This window comes from Branchiostoma lanceolatum, chromosome 5 (genome assembly GCF_035083965.1).
Source record: "Branchiostoma lanceolatum isolate klBraLanc5 chromosome 5, klBraLanc5.hap2, whole genome shotgun sequence".
NCBI lineage: Eukaryota > Metazoa > Chordata > Leptocardii > Amphioxiformes > Branchiostomatidae > Branchiostoma > Branchiostoma lanceolatum.
The window spans coordinates 9232270-9249154 of NC_089726.1; the positions used below are offsets into that span (position 1 = coordinate 9232270).

A 16885-nucleotide genomic window follows, 5' to 3' on the forward strand; every position below is an offset into this window, starting at 1 on the left:
CCCAATGGAGCCACAGTGCACGACCTGGCCGGTTGGAAGGTCTTGTGAAGCAACTTTACGTATGAAACAAGGAGGCCGGCGAGATCTGTTCGGAAGTACCCCGATAAGCTGTTTCTGAAGGCAGCATTACTAGTGTATGTATACCGTAGGACGATGGAATGGTTTTGCAATCTATCTTAATCTGGTAGTTGTGTTAGGAACACGTCCATTCAAAACGGAGATGAATGGACATTTGAATGCAATGAACAAGAAATACACAACTGAATTGATGGTCACAATACAGTGCACAAACACACACATGAGAGTCCTTTAGTTATTTATAGGTATGTTTTGTGGATATAGCCAGAATTACAAAGAGCTTTTCAGAGACTTTATTCGACAGTATGGTTGTTGTTTTGTTCAGCAAACAAAAAGCCTGTTGCTCTTTGGTACACAGACAATATGAATGCGTGCAAGTGTACACTAAATCTATGTCATACATACATCTACTAGGTAAGGGTTAACCGGAAGCTACCAGGCCTGACGTTATTCCACTTCCGGTGTCCAGGTAGTGAGTCTTGTTTAGAAACAGTAAGTTGAAGTCTAAGCTAACAATTTGTAAATCAACAGGTTCTTCTGCAACGTTTTGAAGACAGTCCTCGACTCAGGAATGAACACTGAGAACAACCAGTCTGAAAATTTGTTTTTATCAAAAACAAAAATGGCTGAAAATGTTTTTTTTGTTGATATTTTGCACATGCCATGGGGATCAGAGAGTAACGTGCATTAGCATTGTATAATCTATTGAAATCTTGCATAGGTTGGAAGTGTCCGTCCCAATGTCATGAAAAATAATCTTAATGGTCCATCTTACACGTGTCATTGATCGCGCGAACGACTGAACCCACCGCGGCTACAAGGATCCAAAGTTCGCGAGAAATGACACCTGTTACCTTCCCAGCCTCCTGTCACGAGAACTTTAGATTAGAATCCTTAGATCTTAGATAATTTATATACGATAGTTTTTATGTTCTTAGAATATTGTTACAGAGTGTTATGCTGTCCATGTATAATTCCATTGTAATGTCTTGTATTTGTCAGAAGGGTAAGCCCTTCGTAAAATCCACATGTACAGGCTAGTTGGGCAGCCCTGGCTGTGTGTCAGCCAACCAAAAGGATAAATGTTTTTTACGCCATGACGGCACCGTCTTTCTATATCCGAATCTTCTTTCAGTGATGAGATTTCAAGAGATAATTTGACGCTCCGATGGCTGAACGAAAATTGGGATTGAGAGGCTTTGATGAAAATGAAAGCCAGGAAAAATACGTAAATATCTCCTCTTCCATAAAGTATTTGAACACGAAAACCTCATCAAATATGTTGATTAAGAAGTGGGGAAACGTCCGGGTCTCGTCCAAGAAGAATACACTATCGTGTTGTGGTGAATGGCATTTCCTTTTGATACATACACGCACGTCATTTCACGTTGACAGGCACATTTCATGACGTCAGACGTGTATCATGTTGGGATATCACAGAATAGAGACCGACCTTTGACCTTTGACAAGCACGCCCTGTGATAAGGGACATATATAAAGGTAGGAAAGTAAATATATTTTACCCCCAGCGAAGCAAAAGAAGCAACTTACACAATTCTATAACAGGCGCACCAATAGACTACCGAGCCCTTTGCCCTGCATAACGCAAACCGTTGCTGTAGGCTCTATCTTTAGTTTGTCGCGGTCCTTTGTGGAATATGATGGCGCAGAGTCTGCTGTTGCTGTTGGTCGTGGTCGGCACCGCACAGGCGGGGATCGGGAAACTACCCTCCTTTGATCATCAACAAATGCATGACGACATTCTCGACAATTTTGAAGACATCAAGGATCTGTTCTTCAATCTTGTAAGTCACATTTGTGCACCTTCAAGGCCGTGACCTTTCCTCTTACAGAAGAATTATTACGGCAACTATCTTACTCGTATAAAGGCTACGAGGTTTATTCTGTATATCGATTGTTTAAGAATCCAAGAATCACTTTTCGTGGATACTTTTACTTTCCCCTTCTACTCATGGTGTAGCGGGCAGCTATGATGTTTGTTTCTAGAGCGAGAAGGGTGACGTGAAACGCAGCCATGTTGTGTTCTTGGAAGATATTCCGTAGTAACATTCCTATGCAACCGCCCTACGATACAGCAAGTCATTCTTGATTTCATGGTTCGACAGTGAAAGTTCGGGACTTAATAGTTTGTCTTACGTCATCAATGACGGAATGCGTTGCGTCGCATACGTGACAAAGCTGTATGTGGTGCAAAGGTAGAGCAGGCTGTGGTTGATATTATTGATTCATCAACTTTAAAAAAAATCCTACTGGTGGTCATTCCTGTCCTTGATGAAAGACAGTTACTATGTGAATCACATACCTAAAACCGCCCTGTGTTTTCCTGTTTGCATTTTTCGTCCCCTTTCCCTAGACCACAACAACATACAAGACACCAAGGGCACAGTGCATATTGACCATTAGACCGTCGAGTCTGCTTTGAATGCTAGAATGATCGAAGATTTCCATTTAGTATCATTTACCTCATGTTATGTCTACAATAACATACGGCCTCAATTAGGAGAAAAAACTATATTGTACGACAATTGTACACGGTACAATGTATGGCAACAACTATTAGATATAGTACAACATAAAACTTAACATCCTAATTACCAAAACAATAAGGGCTTAGATGAGAACTTTTTCAACTTGCCTAAACTTGAAACTTATATCTAAAAAATTAAACTGTTTATAGTTTATTTGTTCCCACTTTTGGTGCTAAACTAATACCTGCTATTCTATAAAATGGCAGTTACACCCCATGTACACCGACCGTTGTACTGTACATGTTGTACTGCGACCGTTGAGTGACCGTCAAGCTACCAAAAAATCCCAAGTAGTGCAAACTAATTCCATTGATAAAGACACGAATTTTACAACTTTTGTTGTCATTCAAATCATACTTTTACATCATATCATATCATATCTTGGATCAATTTGTCAGAGGTCATACAAATACGATTGTGGTCGCTCAATGGTCTCCATTCAGTAGTAGAGAAGTATTCACCTTTCTGTCTGTTTGTTCAAGAAAATTCACTACATTCCATTCTATAGATAAATTCAATTAACATCCTAGGAGGAGATAACCCTTACTGTGTACAAATACTAGTAGGCAAATAAAACAGAAAAATAGAATCAATAGTCACTGTGTAAACTGTATACGTTGCATTCAATATGTTGACTTATTCATATACTTGTACGTAGGTTCATCCATTTGTATTCACTTGTTTGTTTGTTTGTTTGTATAGATAGTTATAGTTGTAGAGGACCTAAAGTTCATATCTCACTGCACTCGCGGCACGTTGGCAGCCTCGCTGCGACAGGGCGATTTGACAAAGCTCTCTAAAATCATTTTAAGCTTTGTGTGTTTTGTTGTCTCTTAAGTCATACTTGTACGTTTTGCATGATAGTCCAATTATAAAGTCATAGGTAACGCAAACTCAGTTTACGACGCAGCGATTCCACCAACGTGTCGCGGGTCCAATGATATAGGGGCTTTACGAACGTTGCTGTACTTTTTGTTGTGTCACTAAAGATTGCCTGTCCCTGTATGCAGGACGAAGGGGCGTCGTGCCTGAGCAGCATGCAGTGTCAGTCGGAGATGTGCTGTCAGAGGGACACGTTCCTGGTGGGGACTCGGACCTGCCAGAAGTATTCTGAGGAGGGCGAGCCTTGCCAACTACAAGTACGTCTCTTTTTTTAACCATTGGAACTGTTCCTTGAACTTTTGATATGTATGTTTCGACCGCTTGAACAATATTTAATGCACTTTTTGTTTTGTAATTCTGGTCTACACAGTATGTGCCCTAGGATATGGGAGATTCTTTATACACAACCAGGTATTGATCTCACCTGCTAACGTTTCGATGTTTGTTAGCAGGTGAGATCAATACCTGGTTGTGTATAAAGAATCTCCCATATCCTATTTTCTACCAACCTGATGAAATTATTTTCGGAAGTATGTGTCCTAGTCTGTATAGACTGACTGACAATAGTAGTGGTAGTAGAAGTAGTAGTAGTAGTGGTGGTATGTTCTTTTGTGTGTGACATTATTTTACCCTGAACTTATTGTGAGCTAGGCCATTTGAAGACTATAATCGTCACCACAAAATATTATAGAAGACCACGAAAGCCTACCTTTTTTCCACACAGCACCCGTACGATCTGTACTACGCATGCCCGTGCCAGCCTGGACTGAGGTGCATGGGTCCCAACCCGGGTTCCATCTCCTCCGTCCTCAACACCGAGATCGGTGTGTGCTCGTGGGGAGGAGACTCCATCTTCACTGGACGCTGAACCCAACAGCACCAGATCGGCTTAACCCCTGTGGCACTGCCAAAAAAACTCGCTTTGAAATTCTGTCTCACTTTTACGACAAGGGTCTGGCATCTGCACAATTAAAATTGCCCCTCCCATTGCGCTGTTTCCTGCTTTACTTTTTTGTGTGCTAACGTCAATACCGGTAGTTCAGTGGCTAATCTAGCGTCAGTTAGGTATGGCCGTACGTTAAGTATAATGTTAAGTATTTTACCTTTACATGTTTATATTGCCATATTGCTGGACGCTTAAGTCGCATTCATTTGCATAATCGATATCTGTTTTGACATCGTAATGTTCCACCTGCAATAAACTACATATGATACATGTATTTGAGTCCTATAATGTGAAATTAATTATTCAAATTAAGGTCGAATTCCACTTCATTATGTACATCTCTGCCTAAGCTACCTACATATTAAATATGATGAAAATCCGTCGTTCCTTTATTCAGTTATTCACCTTGGTAGATTTTGACAACACCGCCCCTGCAGTTCCAGAGCAAGCTGCTAGGGGGCCCAAACCTACACCAATTGTCCTTACATCACAAGCTATCTGCTAGAGTAATGTCGAAATTAGTAATGTGCAAGGTCGCGCTATATCCAACAAAAATCATCAGCCAGGGGTTCCGTGCCAATCCATACCATCCCCCGTGTAGATAGCTTTGTGTACTCTCTTGAAAGCTGAAAAAACCCACAAGCAAACAACGCCGACACGCCTCTAAAGATAGATGGGAATTGCTACACCTGTTATTTTCGAGGAATCTGTCGCCTTTTTCTCTCTGTGCTTTACAACATTACAAAACACCCCAGTACGTTATGTACAGGTATTGCATGATATGTACTCATGTCTTCATGGCCATGCCACATGCCAAACATACACTACAGCTCACCGACCCATATGTATCCCCCGTTTGAAACGCTGACCATATTATACCATCATGATTAATGATGATAGGGTATGTGTGCCTGAACATATGTCCACCGTAATGTTATTTTTGGGTTATGGACTATGCATGTGCCCTATTGATGCATGTGCCCTATTTGTTATCGGAAATAAAAAGATAATCACCAAAAGATTACTTTCCCATTGACTTGGCATCTGTGCAGTAGGATTTACGTCTGAAACCTACTGATTTGTAGCTTATTGGCAGCGTGGACATTTAGTATTTCTAATTGTTGAAACGGAGGAGCCACGTGTGACCGAAATAAAAAAAAAAACAGCCCTCAGTGTAATTTTGGAATTTAATTTAGATCTAACTCCCACATTTCAGTAATGCGCTTAAACCCAAATGGCTTCATATCACACCTGGTAGGTGAAATTGAAGTTGTAAATATGTAGCAGCCGTTTCTCCCCCCCCCCCCCCCCCCGGGAGTATCCCCATTCTGCCGAATTCTGGGAAATGGAGCCCGAATTCTGCAGAGTTCTGGGAACTGGTGCCAGAATTCTGCAGATCTAAAATTCTGGGAACTGTAGCCAGGATTCTGCAGAATTATGGGAAATGGAGATAGAATTCTGCAGAGTTCTGGGAGCTGGTGCCAGAATTCTGAAGAATTGTATACCAGAGCATTTGGGGGCCCAAAATATACAATTTTGGTCTGAAAGTGACAAAACATTGAAACTCAGTAAGATAATCTTAGAGGCCTGTATAAGAGGACAACTTTAGGGTATCTGTCCAATCTACTTTTGTGCCAAATTTCAGGTCATTTGGACCAAAAATGATAGAATGAATCTAAGGACCAGATGGCAAGAGGAGAAGAAACACGACCGAAAACAACATGTTTCACTTCCATTCCCGTGATATGAAGTGAAATACAATTATAAAAGCACATCTGACTTATGATCGACCAAATACAAGGTCGGATACGTGAGGGTCGTTGTTGAAACAAATCAAATTTCAATCACTCATCAAGCGCAATAGCTACGGTGTGTGAGCTTTGTAGGGGAGACTAAAGGGATTGCGCCTGCGCCCAGACTGCACGATGAGAGACTCCAAGTAAAAAACATGGTTTAAACCATTGAAAATTCTTTTTGGTGGGATTTTTTGTGAAATCTGGGCAATATAGGATAGGCTGTGGTAGGATAGACTCTGTATTTGCTGAATAAGTTGAAATAAATGGTCTTTCTCTACCTTGTGGGGTTTGGCACCCCCCTGATATAGTGGGATGGTCTTCAACTGGGTGTTTGAAGCCTGTAGGGCCTATCCAAGGGCTCTGATTAGGGGGGGTTATCTGGAGAATAGCCGTATAGAATTTGTCAGGGATGAATCTGATGACAGTTGACATAACTGGTTAGTATTTGAGGGTAAGTTATTGTAGTCTGATGTTTTGATTCCTGAGATAATGACACCTTCTTTTTCTTAACTTCCCCATAGGGCTACATGCATTACTGCCATTTATTGTATCCCTTTAGTCTCCCCTGTAATTGTACCTTTGACCTCTTTGCACTTGCCCCATGAACTTTGACCCTCTGTTGAATGTTGTTCGGAAAGAAATCCAGGAAGCAACATGGCAATCGTATCGAAGCCTCGATGTTCCGCCAGTCTGCTAGTTTTCTTGGGTTTTCTGATCAGACACAGGAGCAGCGCAGAGAAGGTTCTGTTGGTACCTCCGCCATTTGGCAACAGCCACTGGATAACTCTGGCCAGAATTGGCCGTGCTTTGGTGGATAGAGGTTATATCGTCACTGTGGTTGTTTCAGAGGACATTGTAGAAAAACGACGAGCAGAGTGGCCTGACTTTCAGTTTGAGACATTCCAAGACGGAGGAACGCGAGCAACACTCGAGGCAGTTCAAGACCAAGCCCATTCTGTGGCTAGAGTATTGTCTCTCTTCGAATTAATTGAAGCATTCGCTTCTGTGCCAGAGTATCTTAAACAATACTGTGCCCTATTGTTGGAAGAGAGCAACCTGTTGGATCAGCTAAGGGCACGTCAGTACAGTGTGGTGATTTCTGACCCCTTTTTCCCTTGCGGCGCTGTCCTCTCAGCCCATCTAGACTCCCGGGTCCCGCACATCGCGGTTATGCGTGCAGATCCTTACTTCCTCGACCTAAAAGCTACAGGTGTACCGCTGCCGCTGTCGTACGTGCCATTTATATCTACCGATTTTACCGATGACATGACCTTTGTAAAACGACTTCAGAACGTTGTCATGTCTACTCTTGTACCAGTGGTGGGACGTCAGAGTGTGAGCAGCATCTATGACGGACTTGTCCGCAAGTACATCGGCAAGAAAGAAACAATTCAGAGCGTGACGTCACGTACGGACTTGTGGCTTTATCGAACGGACAATGTGCTGGATCATCCTCGTCCCAGCATGCCCAGCATGGTTCAGGTTGGGGGACTGAATGTCCGTGCGGCCGTCCCACTCACTGAGGTGAATCATCATACTTCCGGATTCGGGTAGCGAGAAGGAACTGTGGTCATAATATATACTGTACAGACGTTATCTCAACATTGGTGTCGCTTGATGTACGAGAAAATTCACCATTCTGTATCAAAGTTAAACTGCAATTTCCAACAAAAGAATTTGGACTTATCGAAATTTTCGACTGATCAGCTCCAGTTTTTGTCAAGGAATGAGCAATTCACTGTCTCTATGACGCCACGTTATGCAGATAGGACACGTGACTCAGAGAGCAGTGGGTCAACGTTGTAAAAAGTCTATGACGCCCCCCGTCACTGTTAAGGGACGGTTGTAAAGCCCTGATGTAGATTGCTTCTTTTATTCCTCTTGCAAAAAAGTCCGGCTCTGTGTCCAATTCTTACTTTGTCCAGTGAGACTGAGTGTCAAGGTGACTGTATATGTATGTGTTGTGAAACTTCCAAAGTTATCTTTCCACAGGACATGGAAGCGTTTGTCCAGAGCTCTGGAGACGATGGGGTGGTTGTGGTCAGCTTCGGGTCGATGGTGAAGACGATGTCGACGGCGAGGATCGAAATCTTCGCGGCAGCCTTCGCCCGACTCCGACAGAAGGTGGTGTGGCGGTACGTGGGAGAGAAGCCCACCGGTCTGGGCAACAACACCAAGTTGCTTGAATGGCTTCCTCAGAACGACTTGCTGGGTAAGATTCTCATTATATTATCAATTAATTTTCAAGTTCTTGCCCGATGGCTAATTGCAACATGAAACAGTATCAAGAAAAAGGAAAGGACAGTACTATGCAAGATAACAATGCTAAGTAGTCAAACAAGGTAAGGGACGATTCTAATAAGAACTTCTACTGATGTTGTGTTTGTCTTATTATTATATCAAAAACAAAACGGATATTTTGTCTTATTACTACAAGACAAAAACTGACAAGTATAATTCAAACAAACCATAGGGAAGAAGTAGAAAATCGAAGTAACAATGGGAATATAGTAGTAACCCTGAGTGAAATATATTACAGGCATAGAATCCCTCGAATGCCTGGTGTGCATTTTCATACAGTCCTTTTTTTCAGATGATTCGTTAGTATTTACTTGTGATTTACTATATTTGTTGTAGCCCACCCAAAGACTAGAGCCTTCATCACTCACGCTGGGTCGAACGGACTGTACGAAGCCCTGCACCACGGCGTGCCCATGGTCTGTCTGCCGCTGTTCGGGGATCAGCCCGCCAACGCCGCCCGGGTGGTGGCCAGGGGACTGGGGGTGAAGTTGGACTTCAGCACGGTCACAGCCGACCAATTGTACCAGGCTATTCTTCATGTTGTCACCAACAACAGGTACTGCTGGTTGTGCATACAGGATTTGGTATACGTCAAATCGTCCTTACTGTGTAACGTGGCCCAGAAGAGAATGAGTTCAAATTTGATGACAGCACAGCGTACACTCATATGTTTAAACAAAACACACCGGACACATAGGCACACACACACACACAAGAAAGAAAGAAAGAGGGATTGAGTGTGGTAGTGGTATTGGTATTAATATCATAGTAATATAAGGATTGGTGAATACTATTCAGCAACGAAGTGACTTACATCAAAGTATACCCGAACAAAACTATTCATAGTTATCTTAGTACTTTTTATATCCTACCTCACAGCTACCAGGAAACGGCAGCCCGCCTGTCCCGCCTGCACCGTGACCAGCCCCAGTCACCCATGGAGCGGGCCGTCTGGTGGATAGAACACGTCATCAAACATGGCCGACTGCCCCATCTCCGCGCACGCGCCGTGGAGCTGCCGTGGTACCAGTACTACCTGCTGGACGTGGCTGCGTTCCTGTTTGGCGTCTGTTTAGTTGTTCTGGGTACCGTGTGGTGCAGCTGTTCGTTCTTCTGTAGGAAGTGTTGCACTAAAGGTGGCGGCAAGATGAAGTCTCAGTAGACACTGAAACTAATACTCAACACAAAAAGTTCAGAAACTTGATTTTGGTTGATCATGTCATGTTAATACTTTATCAGATTATACATGTATATCACTTGAAAGCGTGTTAATTACCCTTTACAATGATATCACTTTTTTCAGTTGTTTCCCACCTATCGAATGCAACCACCACTTCAGTAGCGGCATGTCCGCAGCACTATCGGAAAGGAAGTTTAACTTCTCTCTAATGTTAGTTAGGAATCTACTGTGCCCGTATATGGTCATGCATGTCGACATTCGGAACGAATGCAATGATATTGATAGTAGGTGCCCCAGGACGGTTCAGTGTTACAATGTGAACAATGATATCATGGTCTTGAGTATCAAAGGATCTGCAAGAACCACTGTATGGACACCAGGGCTGTCTCCAGCTTTCTATATCACAAAACTCAGAATTGGCTGTCATAAATTAAGTATAGAAACGGGGAGATTTCAAAAACTTCCTATCAACCAGAGGGTTTGCCCATTTTGTCCAGAGGTATTTGAAGACGAATATCACTTTTTGATTGTATGTCCCAAATATGACTTGCAACAAGTCACTATACAGAGCAATACCCCCAGGTGTTCCCGAGAGGGGGGGCGGAAGAGAACACCGTTGGAACGGAAAGCATGGTAATGACTTGGCAACGGCTCCGACTACGACCTGAACAACCCACATGTACACGGGTAGCAGAGGTATGCAGGTGTGGAAAAGTGTGTAAAAACAAAAGAGGGCTCAAGATCCATCAGACAAAGATGGGCTGTCTGAGGCAAAACCTTGACCAACGCATGAGGCAAACAATCCTCGGTGAGACGGAGGAGGTTATGAGACAGGACGAAAACCACAGTTCTCAGGACCATCATGGAAGAGGAGAGCATCAGACAGACTCTCAGAACTCTGCTCCAGAGCCAGAGCCAAGGACGCCAGTTAGGCAGGCCTTAGAAGATGTGCCGAGAGCACCAGTAGTTGAAGCAGAGAAGGAGAAGAGCGAGCCTAGGAAAAGCCAGGTCAAGTGGCCCCCAAGTAGCGCGGAGAAAGTATGGAATCAGCTGGATGAAGACCTGGAGGGTATTCTAGAGAATGTGTTAGCAGGAACAGCTGAGAGGAAAATTGAAGCAATGATGAGTATTGTACACAGCGTCGGTACGGAGAGATTCGGAGAAAAGCCCATAGGGAAGGGTAGACAGCGAGTAGAACAGCCTAACCGCCGAGAGAGAGAAAGGAAACGGATTAGAAAGGAGCTGAGAACTCTTAGGAAGAGATGGAGAAGAGCAGAGGAGGCAGAAAGAGAGGCCCTCCAGGAATTGAGAGATGGGCTAAGGAAAAGATTACTGAGCCTCGGGAGAGCGGAAAGAACTAGGAGAAAGAGGAAAAACAAAGAAAGACGGAGGGCAGCGTTCGTGGCAAATCCCTTCAAATTCACCAAGCAGATGCTGGGCGCAAAAACCAGTGGGAGACTGACCTGCAGCATTGAGGAAGTAGAAGAACACCTAAGAGTAACGCATGGTGATCAGGACAGAGATAGGCCCCTAGGGAAGGGAGAGGAAACAGCAGAACCGGAACCAGAACATCTCATGGACTGCAGTGAGATAAAGTTGGCAGAAGTCAAAGATGTAATACAGAAAGCAAGAGCAGGTTCAGCTCCAGGCCCCAGTGGAGTTACGTACAAAGTATACAAGAAATGTCCCAAGCTCACAAGAAGGCTGTGGAAACTCCTCAGAGTATTATGGAGGAAAGGAGCGATACCAGAATCCTGGAAGAGAGCAGAGGGTGTGTTTTGCCCCAAGCAGGAGAAAGCAGAGAAAGTAGACCAGTTTAGGACAATATCGCTACTGTCAGTGGAGTGCAAGATATTCTTTGCAGTCTTGGCCAAGAGGCTCTTGAACTACATGTTGGCGAACAAGTACATTGATACATCAATACAAAAAGGAGGTGTACCAGGTTTCTCAGGATGCCTCGAACACACAAGTATTATAACCCAACTCATACAGGAGGCAAAAGCAGGGAAGAAAGACCTTTCAGTGGTCTGGCTGGACCTTGAAAATGCATATGGCTCAGTACCTCACCAGTTGATAAAGATGGCTCTAGAGAAATACCATGTACCACAGCAAGCACGGGAAATCATATTCCAGTATCTTGATGGTTTGCAAATCAGGTTTACAGTCAATGGAAGTACAACAGCCTGGCAAAGACTGCAGAGAGGGATAATAACAGGATGCACAATCTCAGTAATACTATTTGTTGCAGCAATGAACCTAGTGATGAAGCCAGCCACAGGGCAGAGCAGAGGGCCAAGAGGAAAATCAGGAGTGAGGCAACAACCGCTGAAGGCCTTTATGGATGACCTGACATTAACAACTGAGAGTGTGCTAAGTACCAGATGGATGCTGAGGAGTCTAGAGAAGTCAGCCACTTGGGCAAGGATGAGATTTAAAGCAAAGAAATGTCGAAAGCTGGTGCTGAGGAAAGGAAAAGTGAGTGACCGGATTCAGCTAGAGATCCAGGGAGAGACCATTCCTTCAGTGACAGAACAACCAATCAAGAGCCTGGGGAAGAAGTTCGACAAATCGCTAGGAGACCAGAATAACATCGAAGAATTCAGGCAGCAAGTCAAAAAGGGCCTGCAAGCAATTGAGGAAAGTAAACTGCCGGGGAAGTTTAAGGTCTGGTGCTACCAGTATGGTCTTTTGCCCAGGATAACGTGGCCAATGACGATGTACGACATCCCACTTACAACTATAGAAGCGGTGGAAAGGAAGATCAGTAAACAACTCAGGAAATGGATGGGCCTCCCACCGAGCCTAAGCAAGATCGGTTTGTACTGCAGAACCTCAAGGCTGCAACTCCCATTGGCATCAGTAGTGGAGGAATACAAAGTCTGCAAAGCAAGAGCTGTAATGTCCCTGGAAGGAAGTAGAGATGAAAGAGTCAGCCAGGCAGGAATAGAGATGAGAACTGGAAGGAAGTGGGCCGTGGGGACAGCAGTTGAAGAAGCGAAAAGTAACCTGAGACATCGAGACATAATAGGAGTGGTGGCACAGGGAAGATTGGGACTGGGTGCCAGTAGAACAGTGAACCAGAGATGGTGCACCGCAGGACCGAAAGAAAGAAGGGACATGGTCCAGAGTGAGATTAGAAGGAAGGAGGAGGAGTATAGAAGAGCACAGGCAGTGAGTCAAGGATCTCAGAGTGCATGGACGGGATGGGAAGGAATAAAGGACAGAAGGGTAATGTGGAGCGAGTTATACAGATGGGAGCCCCTGAGAACCCAGTTTCTCATCAAAGCTGTGTACGATTTACTCCCCACTCCAGCAAACAAGAAAAGATGGGGCATGCAGGAAGAAGAAAACTGTGGTCTGTGTGGGAAAAGAGGGACGCTGAGCCACATCCTCTCAGGGTGCCCAGTGACCTTGAGCCAAGGAAGATACCGGTGGAGGCACGACAAAGTGCTGAGGGTGTTAGCAGTAGCCCTGGAGGAAGAGAGAGTGAAGAAAAGACAACGTAGCAGAAAGGGGCCACAGTTCATAGGATTTGTGAAGGAGGGAGAAGCAAAGAATGGGCCAAAGAGGAAGATAGAGGAAGGAGGCATATTTGCAACAGCAACTGATTGGGCCATGCAGGTTGATTTGGACAGAAAGCTGGTCTTCCCAGAAGAGATAGTGGCAACAAGGCTCAGACCAGATGTGGTCTTATGGTCCAAGCATACAAAACAGGTGATACTGGTAGAACTGACAGTCCCCTGGGAAGAGAGAGCAGAGGAGGCATACGAGAGAAAAGCATTGAAATACCAGGAGTTGCTAAACATGTGCAAAGAAAGAGGGTGGAAAGCAAGTTGCTACCCAGTGGAGATAGGTACGAGAGGGTTCATCTGCCAATCCATGTGGAGGGCACTAGGTGTCACAGGAGTGAAGGGCAAGAGAAGGAGGGAAGTAACAAAAAAGCTAGCAGAAGAGGCGGAGAAGGCGTCCCGCTGGCTGTGGTTTAGGAGTGGAGACAAACAGTGGAAGAATCTCGGCTAGCAGTACCTGGCCAGTACTGCTGCCCCGCCTCCCGGAGGAGGTACTGCTGAAGGGCCGAAACCACCAGTGAAGGGAGGAAGCAGCTGAAGAAGCCGAGAGGCAGTTGTGACATCACACTGTATTACGTAAGTTTCGATATACGTTATTCACTAGACTCAATGCTATCGTCGGATTTACCAGGATTTATCTCAATGGACTTTAACAGCAAATCTAAGCACATAATGACATGTGACAACCCATGCATGGTATACATTGGGAAATATATCAAAGAATGTCTAGACGTAAAAAAAACTACTCCAATGATTGTAAAATCCCATTGTCATCCCATACTACTACACCATATTGTATATAATAGACTACTACACCATATTGTTTAAGATAGACTACTACATAATATTGTATTAGATAGATTGGTTAGCCTAATAGAATGTCATCTATGTACCAGTGAATGCCATACTTTGTACCTTGTACAATTGTTGTGCAATAAAGTTATTATTATTATATTATTATATAATTATATAATAACATAATGAATGAATAAATGAATAAATAAGTTATTTGGGTAGAGAAGATTATAAACTGATATAGTTTATGCAAATGTGGACATACTTGCATAACCAACTAGAGTTCCACAACCTCATACCTTCGCCAAATGATTTTAACCATTGTGACTGAAGTATTAGGAGTGTTTCTCATCAATTATAAATCATACCAGTTGATTGTCTTAAAATATGACATGTCCAAAGTATGAGCTTAACAAAGTATGAGCTTAACAAAAAAGGTTATGCTGATATTGATCATCAATTATGCAAATGAGGCCCTTATTAGCATAATTTGATTCAACGATGTTCACATTCACATAACTTCCCGATGCCACAAAAAAAGTATTAAATGCATGAAATTTCCGTCATTTACCAGTATGGAATAATAGTAGTTTCTCATTTTCAGTATGCAAATTAGACCCACATTTGCATATTTTCTATCTTCAACATTCCTCTCTTCCTCAGTTACAATTTGAATAGTCATATCATGGCACAAAGAAGATTTTTAAAGTTGCCTCATTAATTATGCAAATTAAAATCTGATTTGCATAATTAGCGTCCAATCATTCTAAGCATCACACAAGCTATCTACATACCAAAAATCATGACCATCCATAAAGGCCATCTTGAGTTATAGTATTTTCTCATTAATTATGCAAATGAGGTCTTCATTTGCATACTTCATATCAATTAATATTTCTCTCTTCCTCAGTTACATATGTCACATGTTTCAGAGTCCTATCATGGAATTTGGCGGATGTATGAACTTTCCTCATTTATTATGCAAATTAGATATTGATTTGCATAAAAAGTATCTAATCATGTACATCATCACTAAAGCTATCTACTTACAAAAATTATTGCCATCCATCAAGCCCTTCTTGAGTTATTCCCTTTCAAAGTCAGATGCAAAAACCTGCTCCTGCAGTTCCAAAAAAGCCCCTAGGGGGCCCAAACCCATACCACTTACTCTCTGTCCAAAGAGCTATCTACCACTAAAGATCAGTTTCATAGCATGTCCAGAACACGAGATATCAAAACAGGAAGTTCCGCTGCAGTATCGTAACAAGCCGCCAGGGAACCCAAAATCTAATCATTTCCAAGTCTTATCAAGACCTACCCACCTACCAAATATCAAGACGATCCATCCAAACCTTCTCGATTTATGCTGTACATTACAAACATACATACATACATAAATAAATAAATAACTAGAATGGCAACATTTTCGGGAAAATGCAGAATATTCCCCTCCCATTACCTACACCTCAAATATGACATCCTTACCATTGACTGTAAGGATATGACGAAGTTTCTGTATAAATTATGCAAAGTAGGTCGGCATTAGCATAATTTATGGCCAGGTGTGTTCGGCCTTTCCTAAAGGTACCTACATCTCAAATATGACATCCGTAGCTTTTAAGGTTAGGGATATGCATAAATTATGCAAAATGCACTCATTAGCATAATTTATGGCCAGGTTTTCTGACCTTTCCTAAAGGTACCTGCATCTCATCCGTAGCCTTTACAGTAAGGGAAAAACAAGTTTATGCATAAATTATGCAAATGAGGTCTGCATTAGCATAATTTATGTACAGGTGTGTTCACCTCTCCTAAAGGTACCTATATCTGAAATATGCCATCCGTAGTCTTTACGGTAAGGGATATACATACATTATGCAAATGAGGTCCGCATTAGCATAATTTATGTACAGGTGTGTTCACCTCTCTTTAAGGTATCTACATCTGAAATATGCCATCCGTAGTCTTTACGGTAAGGGATATACATACATTATGCAAATGAGGTCCTCATTAGCATAATTTATGTCCAGGTGTGTTCACCTTTCCTAAATATACCTACATCTCAAATATGACATCTGTAGCTTTTACGGTAAGGGAAATACAAGTTTCTGCATAAATTATGCAAATGAGGTCCTCATTAGCATAATTCATGGCCAGGTGTGTTTACCTTTCCTAAATTTATCTACTTCTCAAATATGGCATCTGCAGCTTTTACTGTAAACGCAATACAAGTTTTTGCATAAATTATGCAAATGGAGTCCTCATTAGCATAATTTATGTCCAGGTGTGTTCACCTTTCCTACAGATACCTACATCTCAAATATGACATCTGTAGCTTTTATGGTAAGGGAAATACAAGTTTCTGCATAAATTATGCAAATGAGGTCCTCATTAGCATAATTCATGATCAGGTATGTTTACCTTTCCTAAATTTATCTACATCTCAAATATGACATCTGCAGCTTTTACTGTAAACGCAATACAAGTTTTTGCATAAATTATGCAAATGATGTCCTAATTAGCATAATTTATTGTCAGGTGTATTCACCTTTCCTATAGGTACCTACATCTGAAATATAACATCCGTACATTTTAACATAAGGTACATATAACTTGCTGCAATACCATTAGTAGAGCTACCACCGCACATCTACTTGGTTTTTGGCAGAAGAAGAAGAAAGAAGAAGAAAGAAGAAGAAGAAGAACAGGCAAGCAAAAACAGTATATCCCCCTTCCCACTGGAAGGGGAATATAAATACATACATACATACATACATACAAACGCTACC

At 42.6% G+C, this 16885-nt stretch overlaps 2 protein-coding genes across 4 annotated transcripts in view; both read left to right on the forward strand.

Moving 5' to 3' along the window:
• The window catches only part of LOC136434884 (synaptotagmin-9-like), a 156786-nt gene extending 152285 nt beyond the window's left edge, over nucleotides 1-4501 (forward strand). For all 3 annotated transcript variants that reach the window (XM_066427982.1, XM_066427980.1, XM_066427981.1), the window contains exons 10-11: nucleotides 3638-3766; nucleotides 4234-4501. In XM_066427982.1, the coding sequence (XP_066284079.1) occupies nucleotides 3638-3741 (104 nt within the window). In that variant the 3' untranslated portion in view covers nucleotides 3742-3766; nucleotides 4234-4501. The remainder of the gene's footprint in view (nucleotides 1-3637; nucleotides 3767-4233) is intronic.
• Nucleotides 4502-6832: 2331 nt separating this feature from the next.
• Nucleotides 6833-10293, forward strand: LOC136434888 (UDP-glucuronosyltransferase 2C1-like). The gene is made up of 4 exons (XM_066427988.1): nucleotides 6833-7775; nucleotides 8244-8463; nucleotides 8889-9108; nucleotides 9432-10293. The coding sequence occupies exons 1-4, from the start codon at nucleotides 6906-6908 to the stop codon at nucleotides 9712-9714; spliced, it is 1593 nt and encodes a 530-aa protein (XP_066284085.1). The 5' UTR covers nucleotides 6833-6905; the 3' UTR covers nucleotides 9715-10293.
• Nucleotides 10294-16885: the final 6592 nt, after the last annotated feature.